The sequence below is a fragment of the Naumovozyma castellii genome, chromosome 5, assembly GCF_000237345.1.
Source record: "Naumovozyma castellii chromosome 5, complete genome".
Lineage (NCBI taxonomy): Eukaryota > Fungi > Ascomycota > Saccharomycetes > Saccharomycetales > Saccharomycetaceae > Naumovozyma > Naumovozyma castellii.
Window position 1 is genome coordinate 623,655 of NC_016495.1, and position 11,405 is coordinate 635,059.

Sequence of the window (11,405 nt, forward strand, 5' to 3'; positions counted from 1 at the left end):
TCGATATTTCCACTCTTGAAAATATTTTTCTTTGAAAGGTTTATTGTTTTCAAATTTGTTGTAAGAATGAGAGACTTTCTCCTTATTCTCCGCTTATATTTTTTTCAAGGCTTTTTAAAATTGCGTTGACTTTACGAAACAAAAGGAGAATTAAAGCAGTCAATCCATAAAGGAAAGAGACTGTAAATGATAAATAATTATCGAGTGTATAGCTCGAGGTTTCACTTTATTCAATATGCAACGATTTGACGGGGGGAAGGGGGATCTGTTCTCTTAGACTTTCCGATCTATTTTTTTTCCATTTTCACGCCCCCTAAAATACTGTCAATGGGATAATAACGTAACGTTACATACGTAACAGTTTGTAGCAATGAAAAAAAAAAAAGAATAGTTAATTCCGTCATTAATTATACTACTTCTACTTACTTTATCAATCCATAAATAGAATAGGTTCACATTAGAGTAAATTAAATTAAATTAAATTAAATTAAACACGACAATTGGAGATCTCAAAGACCATTATGTCAGCAGCACCTTTCTTCTTCAATTCGTCCATGATCTCACCCTTCTTGCTTCTTTCGATCATCGAGTTTACAGCAACCCAACCATCGGAATCTATCTTGGAGATCGTTGGACCTCTTCTACCGGGTGTGATTGTGAGTAATTGGGACAACTTATCTTCTGGGGCGTTATAATTACAACAAACGTATCTTTGCGCAGTAATAACACCTTCAATTCTGGATTTAATAGTCTCAATCAAATCTTTATCGCTTCTTGGGTTCTTAGATTCAATGACATGAGCACTGGTCTCCAAGACAGTGGCAATATCGATCAATCCTGCGGCACGCATGGTTTCACCACTCTCTACAAGATCCACGATGGCATCAGCAACACCTAAGGCACATGAAGCTTCCACGGAACCACCCACATATTTAACTTTAGTAGTCATCTTTTCTGCTGGAACACCTTCCAATTTAGCAAAGTATTCTTCAGTCAAATTAGTGAAACTGGAAACAATAGTCTTACCAATTAATTGTTCAGGTTTAGTATATGGTCCGTTAACAGGTACTTGCACTTGTAATTTACAACTACCAAATTTCAAATCAATAGGTAAGTCTACATCCATCTTGGCTTCGCGAACTTGGTCCACACCAGTAATACCAAGATCACATCTACCCTCACCAACAAACATAGGGATATCTGCTGCAGGTAAGAAAATAAGTGCAATTGGTAATGTAGTACATAATGCGATATCTAATCTCTGTGAACGGTGGAATTTTATATCAGAGCCATTTAATATCGTAACACTCTTTTCATAAAGACGTCCCTTTTTAGGGATAGCAAATAATAGTCTATCGTTTAGGTGGTTTACCAAATCCATTGTTTTTTTTTGTTATTGTGGTTTGTTTATAGGGGGGGTAATGTAGAATGTAACTGAGACAAAAGAATTAAGTTCACAAGAACAGTTTATTGTTGACAACTATAAATAAAACGATAATTGAATGAAAGATTTCATACATTACGTTATGTGTGACTCAAACATTGAAATGATTCTCGTGTTAATTTATTTTTCATTAAGTTTTAATTGCCGCCGCCTTTCAGAGTCAAAAACAAACAATCGCGAAACACGAGAATATAACAAAGGAGCTAGGCGGCTATTTTACTATTATAGTACACAACATTGATTAGGTTGATAGATTGTCTATGAGTTATATTTACCGAAAAAATAAGATATACAAATGCATTTAAATACCATCTCGATATCATCGAATAGAAATAAAAAAATAAAATCAAAGTTTAGCGGCCAATGTATTTTATTTCCAATGGTCTCAAGATAACGTAAACAACAAAAGCCCAACCGGCACCCAGTTCAAATCCAATATCACCACCGTATTCACCAATATGACGTGCAATTTCACCGACCCAGTAGGTTTGACTCATGCCAAGTGCAACACCAAATGCACCAACAAATAATGCAGCACAACCAGCAATGCCCATCGGTAATTTGGAATTATCATCCCAATCTTCCACATTATAGCCTTTAAATCCGCGTCTAAAAATGAAATGTTCAGCCAATGCAGTGGCACTATAAATGGCCAAATAATATCCGATTGAGTTCATGAAATCTTCCATGAATCCGTCAAAGTAGTAGCATGCAGGTATGGAAATAGCCAATGTTGCTGCGTTCCCGGCTAAAGTCCAAATGGCTCGGGGAACTTTGGCTAGCGGTTCCCAAATAGCTTGCACAGCAAGGCCAATACTGTACATGTTTGGAATATTATTAGCAATTGTCGATAACGCCAATAGTACACAACAAAATTCGCCAAATCCATGTAGGGAATCTGGGACCAAAATAGCATAAGTAACACCACCCATCCCGTTATTTTGATAGTAATCGTTCCAAGTTGGGTTGTTAACGGCACCCATGGCTGAGGCAGCACCTAGAATCAAGCAAAAGAATAATGGAAAAGATAAACCTCCCACCAGGGAGAAGAAAATCTTGAACTTATTTGTATCTCTTGGCATATAAACTGTATAATCTGCAGCATAAACAGTCCAACCAGTGGCAAACCCAAATATTGCGCATCCAAAGGAAAGAACATTGCCAGCAGTGGTAGGCCCAGAGGTCCATTCACCACCGGAAAAATTACCTGACATGTGCAAACGAGCAATAATAACAAGGAAGACCGCAAAATTGGGAACCCATGACCATCTTTCGTAAGCATGGATATAACTATAACCAAAGAAGGTAACTAGGATTGTTGCTCCTATGATAATCACACATCCAGCCCAGAGAGGGCAGCTATGATGTCCTTGATTAACCATATTCAACAATTGTGAAGAGGCAACTGAGTTAACAACACCCCATCCCACACTAGAAATCACATTGATTACGGCAATAATTCTAGCTGTGGAGTTACCAATAAGAAAACGTGACAGAACCATTTGTCTCAAACCGAACTTTGCACCAAATATTGAAAAAAAGGCCACTGGTAATAACCCAAGAATACTAAAGAAGATGATCGTGAGTACGCAAGTACCGAAATTTAAACCGTAAACTAATGGTCCAATCCCACCTAGAGTATAAGCAGAAATAACCATATTGGCTGAAAACCACATTGAAGTAGCATCTAAGATGGAACCATCTGTTTTTTCTTCATCAGTAATTCGTTCAATACCTTTTGTTTCTGCATTTAATTGGGATGCAAGTCTGTTGAAGAATGAAAACTTTGAACCTGTCTCTTCGGTGATTTCGATGAATGAAGCTGGCTCATTGGAGAATGTGGGACCTAAGTCAATTTTCTTGTCATTAGGTAAATTGGAAAACTCTGAATTTCTTTCAAGATCCATTTCTAAGTCTTGAATTTCATAAACATTCTTGTCAGATAATGATGACATATCTAAAAAGAAAGATTATTATTTTCTTATTAGTTGAGTTATTGCCAATAGAGAGGATCCATAATACGTTATAGTCATCGAAAAAAAAAAAAAAAACAATCCCTTGTGACCTCTCTTAAATATTAAAACAGAAAATATCTGCAGTAATAAATGAGATTAAATAATTTGATAACAGGTCAAAAGATCCAATCAAACGGTTCAACTCTATGCAAAATTTTCATATTATCTCTTTCAAAAATAATATCATACTGTATTTGTCCTACTAGTTGTCCATCACAAGCTGCATGATAGGGACATGTCATCTGTTGAGAGCAGTATTCACCAAACGCATGGGATAAGTTCGCATAATGTTTTATCAACTGTGTTTTCTGTGCGATAACAAAATTTCAGAATTGATATAAGCGGCGCAACCGAAAGAGGAAATATTTCATATGATTGTGCCAAAATTTTATCTATATTGTTCGACCTAGCATACCGTCAATGCATCAAGATAAGAAAATAAGAAATATCGAAGAATCTATTATACTCAACATTTGTGGTGAAAATAAAGGACAACAATAAAATGCTTAGGAATATGCTTAGAGTTTATTAGAATACAATTATATATATATATATTATAGTTATGCGAGATGATAAAGGTGTACTAGTATACACGATTTGAGAATATCATTTTGTTTATCGTTCAAAGTAGCCAGTACTTAGCGACCAAAGTATTTTATTTCCAATGGTCTTAAAATAACGTAAACAACGAAAGCCCAACCGGCACCCAGTTCAAATCCAATATCACCACCGTATTCACCAATATGACGTGCAATTTCACCGACCCAGTAAGTCTGACTCATACCAAGAGCGACCCCAAATGCACCCACGACTAGAGCAATGCACCCTGCAATACCAATTGGTAATTTGGAATTATTGTTCCAGTCTTCGATATTGTAACCTTTAAATCCACGTCTAAAAATGAAATGTTCAGGTAAAGCAATAGCACTGTAAATAGCTAAATAGTACCCAATGGAATTCATAAAGTTTTCCATAAACCCATCAAAGTAGTAACATGCGGGAATGGCGATGGCTAAAGTGGCTGCATTACCAGCCATAGTCCATACGACTCTTGGAACTTTAGCTAATGGTTCCCATAAAGCTTGAACAGATAAGGCAATAGTGTACATATTTGGAATGTTATTTGCCACAGTAGAAAGAGCTAGAAGGACACAACAGAAGGCACCAAATCCATGTAGGGAGTCTGGGACCAAGATAGCGTAAGTAACACCACCCATCCCGTTCTTTTGATAGTAATCGTTCCAATTTGGATTGTTGACGGCACCCATGGCTGAAGCAGCACCTAGAATTAAACAGAAAAATAGTGGGAAAGATAAACCTGCAACTAAGGAAAAGAAAATCTTGAATTTGTTTGTATTCCATGGCATGTAGACTGTATAATCAGCAGCATAAGTAGTCCAACCAGTGGCAAACCCAAAGACGGCTGAACCAAAGGAAAGGACACTACCTGCAGTAGTTGGTCCTGATGTCCATTCACCACCTGAGAAATTACCAGATAAATGTAGACGAGCAATAATAACAAGGAAGATTGCGAAATTTGGAATCCATGACCATTTTTCATACAAGTGAATAACCTTATGCCCAAAAAATGTAATTATGACAGTACCAGAGACAACAATTAATACACCAGCCCATAAGGGACATTTATGTGGACCTTGATTCACCATATTTAATAATTGTGCGGCACAAACACTGTTCAAAACACACCACCCAATACATGCGATACAGTTAAACAAAGAAAAAATTCTACCAGTAACATTACCGACTAGAAATCTTGATAAAACCATTTGTCTCATCCCCAATTCTGCACCAAATAAGGAGAAAAACGCTACAGGAAGTAGCCCTAGTATATTAAAGAAAATGATTGTAAGAACACAGGTACCAAAATTTAAATCAAAAACTAGAGGACCTAATCCACCAATAGCGTATGCTGAAAGGACTAGATTTGCAGAAAACCACATCGTAGTGGCGTTAAGAATCGAAGGATCATTCTTTTCCTCATCGGTCACTGGATCAATACCTTTCGTCTCGGCATTAAGACGACCAGCAAGATCATTTAGGAACGAAAGCTTGGTTTTTGGTATTTTATCACTCTCCTCTACTGAAAATTGTTCCTCACTATTTGTTTCCACCAAAACCTTTTCAGGATTCTTGAATGCCGGAGCATCCTTCTCCACGTCAAACATTTCGAACGAATCTGTAGTTTGGGAACCTTCTTGCATCATTACGTAGTTTTAGATTATCCTTCTAAGTCAAGAGAAGGATGACGATTATATAGAAAAAATATATGAGGGGGGCATTGTCTTATTTTAAGCACATTTGAAATAAACAATATATATAGTCTAGTCTTGCTATTAACATCTCGAGTGTTTATCTCAGAAGTTTGGGATATCCATGAAATGGGTTCTCCGCGGTTATACTAACATCTATGATTTGTACAGCTTTTTGTTAACATCTCGAAAGACGTTTAATGCGACGGTGAAAATTTTTCAAGAGGCCTTTTCCGATTACTTGTCAAGACAAATGTCTGGATAACTAAGACAAATCCGTGCATTCCCTAAGGCATCGAATTTCAGGGTTTCCTTCTATTATCAACAACATAATAGACAAATCAAACCTCAGCTAAGAAAACTAAACTCCCCCATATTACAAAAAAAAGGTGACTAATAAAGTTGGGGTTGATGGGTCATCTCTCATGCATTGTATAAAGGGAAAGGATTGTAGCTATTTCTTCAAGACTAAAAATTACTTTTCGTAAGGTTTTTGGTAAGAGATTTCTGAAAAGGTGTCCTTAGAGAACCTGAATTGGCTTGAGCTCAGGAAAGAGAACTTGAAATAAAATATTAAAATAAAGTAATTTGTTGTTTTTATGTATATCAATGAAGAAGGGTTTGCTACTGAAGAAATGACGTTGTTTTATTAGGATTCTCATCTGGCGCCGCCCACGACACGAATGTCATATCCTCAGTAAAAAAGGCCAAAAAGTCAGGCAGAGACAGGGTCCATACTATCTTAAAGTATACCATAGGTATGTGTTAAAGAATATAAATTCGGGAAAGATTAAAGAATTATACAAGAGACGAAGGTATTAAGGGGGCTTTGAAGCACAAAGGACGGGTTTACTTCCACTCAACGACCAAAATACTTTAGTTCCAAAGGCCTTACAAGAACATAGGCAATAAAGCCCCAAGCGGCACCCATCTCAAACCCAACATCACCACCGTCCTTACCAATACGACGACCAATCTCACCAACCCAGTACGACTGGCACATACCAAGAGCCACCCCAAAGGCAGCGACAAAAAAGCCAACACCACCAGCAATGCCAATGGGTAACTTGGAAAAAGTCTTCCAGTCCTTGACATCGTAGGCCTTGAAGCTGCACTTTCTGAAGATCAGATGCTCAGCCATACCTAGGGAAATATAGATGGCACCGTAGTACGCCAGTGTGTCCATGAACTTCTCCATGAAGCTGTCGAAGTAGTAGCAGGCACAACAGCCTACAACAAATACAGCGGCATTCCCAAAGAGGGTGCAGAAGGCTCTTGGCACTCTTGCTAGGGGCTCCCAAATGGCTTGGAATGAGAACCCCAGGGTATACATGTTTGGAGTGTTGTTTGCAATGGTCGAGAGGGCCAAGAGAACGCAACAGAACTCCCCAAAACCATGAACAGAGTTGGGGACAAGTACCTCGTATGTCAACCCACCGATCCCATTTGACGAGTAATATTTTGCCCAAGTGGCATTGTTCACCCCACCCATACCAACGGCTGCTCCAAGAATCATGGTGAAGCACAGGGGAACAGTCAAAGCGACACACAACCCAAAGAATAATTTTACCTTGTTGGTGTTCCTTGGCATGTAAACTGTATAATCTGCGGAATAAGTGGCCCATGCACCAGCATAGCCGTAGGCGACACAACCAAGAGAAAGCACGTTACCGGCGGTTGTTGGTCCAGAGGTCCACTTGCCGCCAGAAAATTGACCTGATTTGTGTAGTCTGGCAATAATAACAAGGAAAACTGCCAAGTTTGGGACCCATGACCACCTCTCAAAGGCAGTGATGACCTTTATCCCGAAAAATGTCACCAGAATGGTACCCAGCACAACGACCATGATTCCCGCCCAGAATGGACACCGGTGACCGTGCAGGTTCACCATGTTCAACAACTGGGCAGAGCAAATACTATTTAGCACACACCAACCAACACACGCAATACAATTAATGAACGAGAAGAACCTGCCAACGATATTGCCCACCAAGTATCTGGATAGGACCATCTGACGCAGACCCAGTTCCGGGCCAAAGAGCGAAAAATACGCGACGGGCACAACCCCAATGATATTGAAAAAGACGATGGTCAAAGAAGTGATACCGAAATTCAAGCCAAAGACCATTGGGCCCAGGGCACCAACTGCGTAGGCAGAAATGACGAAATTAGCTGAGTACCATAGCATGCAAGGGTTCCATATATTTGCGTCAGTTTTTTCGTCGTCCCTCACGGGCTCAATGCCTCGTGTCTCAGCGTTCAGACGAGTAGCGATTTTTTGGAGAAAAGCGATATTGGAGGCCTCGGAGGATACCGTCTTTGAGAAGTCATCCTCGCTAGTAGTGTCATTTGAGATGGCTTCGTTGGCAACAAACGCCGGATCTTGCTTTTCAAGGTCAGTAGTTTTAAACGAGGAGAAGAGCTTGTCCATTACTTAGGTGTGTACGAGAGACGGCTTTCCTTGTTTGGTTACAGATTCTGCCAGTCTGTACAAAAGGAATAGAATACCTGAATTAATTTAAATCTGGGAAAAAATCCATGCTATTTTATATTTTTTTTATTTCAGTCATGAGCATTTTCCGGTTCTTGCAAGCGACAAGTTTTATTTTAATATTATCTAATCTCGGACACTCGATTCTTGTGCGATGTTTTATGAGGGATCTTAGTTTCTCCAGGCCTTTCACAGACAAATGTCACGGCCGATTAGGAGGAATTCCTTACACCACAGCGAGTTGGAACCTCGAAGATCAGGGAGATACACTCAAAAAACCCAACTATTAGAACTATTCGTAGCACTTACCACATTGAATTGCGGTGTGCTCGGATATTGCAAGGGAATCAAAACATTAATTACATCATGCGACGCTAAAGCGCACTATACCCGTAGATAATTGGCTGTTTCCTGTTAGTCGCGGTGACTAACACTTGCTATCTACGACACTAACAACAAATGTAAGTCTTTTACACACAACTACTCGGTAATACTTTCATATGGCCGGATGATGTCAAGAGCAGAACAGCGACTTATTCCGCCAGGTAATTGGGAATTAATATAGTGTTGCCGCATCCTCTTTCGATGTTACGGCAGTCTGTAATTTATTCACAGACACACACAGTTACATATACGTACGTGTCAATATTATATATTCATATCCCTTTAATTACTTTTCTACCATTTTAGCAGCAGCTGAGGGGCCTCCTTCACAACCGAGCCGTGAGTCTCACATTGTTTCTTGATCTGGCCTACGATGCTGTGTTGATTGGCTACTCTTGTTCCCCCACTCCTCTGTTGTTCAGCGAGCCGTAATTTTCCACTTGACTCGGTTTTCTAAAGGAGAGGATTTCCAGTTGTTGTTGGGAAAACTTTTGCAGTGTGACATCGGTAAAATCCGCGTGTGTCGCAGTCGCGCGTCACAGTCAGGAATATTCGGAAAACCACTGGACCGGGATGACAGCTCCCTCAAGTCAGTGTGAAACAGCATTTCAGGTTACAGAACATTCAGAGATAGATATATTTTCTTTCTACAAACCAAGGTGTAAAAATATAACCAATATTTCCAGGGTTTAGAGTCGGTATACTAAGGGGTAGTCTTTCAGCTGGAAAATAGCAAAACTTCAGCTATCCGAAATCAATTCAGATATTTTGATAGGCTCTCGATAAGTGGTGTTTACCACTTTTTCCTTCTTTGTTTGTAACAGGGATATTAACTACATTCTCCAGACTCTGAACTGTTTCTAAGAAAGAACTGTGCTAGTCTATCAGGGTTTGTTGGGAAGGTTATCAGAAATTTTCGACCAATTATCCAAAACTTTCTGTAAAAAATATTTGATTTTTCCGGAATCAATTTCGTTTTAGGCTGTAAGTATTTCTTTTCTTTTCGCTTGAAGTTTCCCCTTAGAAGTTGTACTGTTCTGCTTCGACAGGTACCTTTCCAAATTTCAAAGTTTTTGAAAGACATCGGTAACTGTTTACAATTGGTTTTATCTAATCGACTTTATGGGTCTACCATGGAATTTTTTAAAGCGAACTTATTTGAAGAAGAGAATATCAGCGACGTTACATAGTAAATTTACATCGCTTATGTAATACAAAATTTCGGCCGAAGTTTTGGCCATGGAAAATGTCTTAAGAAGTTGCTTTAACCAATATTCTCCCAATTAGAGTACCTTCAAGACATACTATATTCAGATCCTATGTCAAGAAGAGTTGTTGTGACCGGATTGGGCTGCGCTACACCATTAGGTAATACCCTTCGAGAGTCATGGAAAAATTTATTAAAATCCAAGTCTGGAATCGTGCCTATTACATCATTGGAAAACTATGAATCAGATTATGAACCATTTGCAAAACACATCCCAAGAACTATTTCGGTAGGAAGGATTCCCACTCCAACAGAGAGTGATCAGCAGGAACTTGATCAATTATTTACCTCCCAGGAGGAACGAAGATATTCGAAATTTATTAAACTAGCTATACAATCTACCTATGAGGCCTTGAAGAGTGCTAATCTATTAACACACAAATCATCCCCTTCGAATCCCGAGATTGATATAACGCATTGTAATATGGAGAAATTCGGTTGTGTGATAGGGTCCGGAATAGGTTCCATCAGTGATATATATTCAACAACTCTTCAATTTCAAAACGGTAAGAAAATATCACCCTATTTTGTTCCGAAGATCTTAACTAATATGGCGGCTGGTAACGTCTCAATTAAGTTTAATCTACGGGGACTGTCACACAGCGTTTCGACAGCATGTGCAACTGGGAATAATTCCATTGGAGACGCGTATAACTTTATCAGACTTGGAATGCAAGATATCTGTGTAGCAGGTGCCAGTGAAGCAAGCATACACCCATTAAGTTTGGCGGGATTCTTGAGGGCAAAGAGCATTACGACAGATGGAATTTCCAGACCTTTCGATTTAGAGAGAAGTGGATTTGTTCTGGGGGAAGGTGCAGGGATGGTTGTGCTAGAATCATTGGAGCATGCTAAGAAAAGAAATGCGAAGATATTTTGCGAGATCAAGGGCTATGGTTTAAGCAGTGATGCCTATCATATAACCTCACCTCCATCAGATGGTAATGGTGCCAGAAGAGCAATGGATATGGCCATTAATTCCTCTAGTATTTCAAGGGACGAAATAGATTATGTAAATGCACATGCCACATCAACACCAGTGGGAGATATCACAGAAGTAAAAGCAATATATTCATCCTTCATAAATGAGAATATCTTTGATAAATCCAATACCAGGACGAAGCCATTATATGTTTCCAGTAATAAAGGTTCTATCGGACATTTATTAGGAGCTGCTGGTGCCGTGGAGAGCATATTTACTATAATGTCATTGAGAGAAAAAATAATACCTCATACGTTGAATTTAGCTCATCCAATAGAAGAAGTCAGTTCGGAGTTGTTAGAACTGGTAATGGATGAGCCCGCATCACCAAAACAAGTAAATTCTGCTCTTTGTAACAGTTTTGGGTTTGGTGGTGTTAACACAGCGTTATTATTTAGTAAATACAACAATTGTTAGATAATGTTCTTATGTGAATGATATAAAGTGGAATAGCCAAAAGGAAAAAGGAAAAAAATACAATAATATAAAGCAACGTGTGAATGATTTCTTTTTTATGTAGTGTAAATATTATATGCGAATATAGTCAATGTG

At 38.8% G+C, this 11,405-nt stretch overlaps 5 protein-coding genes across 5 annotated transcripts; 1 reads left to right on the forward strand and 4 right to left on the reverse strand.

Annotated features, from left to right (window-relative positions):
- Positions 1-487: 487 nt before the first annotated feature.
- Positions 488-1,381, reverse strand: HIS1 (ATP phosphoribosyltransferase; the record flags this gene model as incomplete). Its single annotated transcript, XM_003676694.1, has 1 exon — positions 488-1,381. One exon carries the CDS (start codon positions 1,379-1,381, stop codon positions 488-490), a length of 894 nt encoding a protein of 297 aa, XP_003676742.1.
- Positions 1,382-1,797: 416 nt separating this feature from the next.
- On the reverse strand, positions 1,798-3,399 carry NCAS0E03160 (cytosine permease; the record flags this gene model as incomplete). The annotated part of the gene is made up of 1 exon (XM_003676695.1): positions 1,798-3,399. One exon carries the CDS (start codon positions 3,397-3,399, stop codon positions 1,798-1,800), a length of 1,602 nt encoding a protein of 533 aa, XP_003676743.1.
- Positions 3,400-4,097: 698 nt separating this feature from the next.
- On the reverse strand, positions 4,098-5,684 carry NCAS0E03170 (cytosine permease; the record flags this gene model as incomplete). The annotated part of the gene is made up of 1 exon (XM_003676696.1): positions 4,098-5,684. One exon carries the CDS (start codon positions 5,682-5,684, stop codon positions 4,098-4,100), a length of 1,587 nt encoding a protein of 528 aa, XP_003676744.1.
- A 904-nt stretch (positions 5,685-6,588) lies between these two features.
- NCAS0E03180 (uncharacterized protein) lies at positions 6,589-8,160 on the reverse strand (the record flags this gene model as incomplete). Its single annotated transcript, XM_003676697.1, has 1 exon — positions 6,589-8,160. The coding sequence occupies one exon, from the start codon at positions 8,158-8,160 to the stop codon at positions 6,589-6,591; it is 1,572 nt and encodes a 523-aa protein (XP_003676745.1).
- A 1,763-nt stretch (positions 8,161-9,923) lies between these two features.
- On the forward strand, positions 9,924-11,270 carry CEM1 (fatty acid synthase CEM1; the record flags this gene model as incomplete). Its single annotated transcript, XM_003676698.1, has 1 exon — positions 9,924-11,270. The coding sequence occupies one exon, from the start codon at positions 9,924-9,926 to the stop codon at positions 11,268-11,270; it is 1,347 nt and encodes a 448-aa protein (XP_003676746.1).
- Positions 11,271-11,405: the final 135 nt, after the last annotated feature.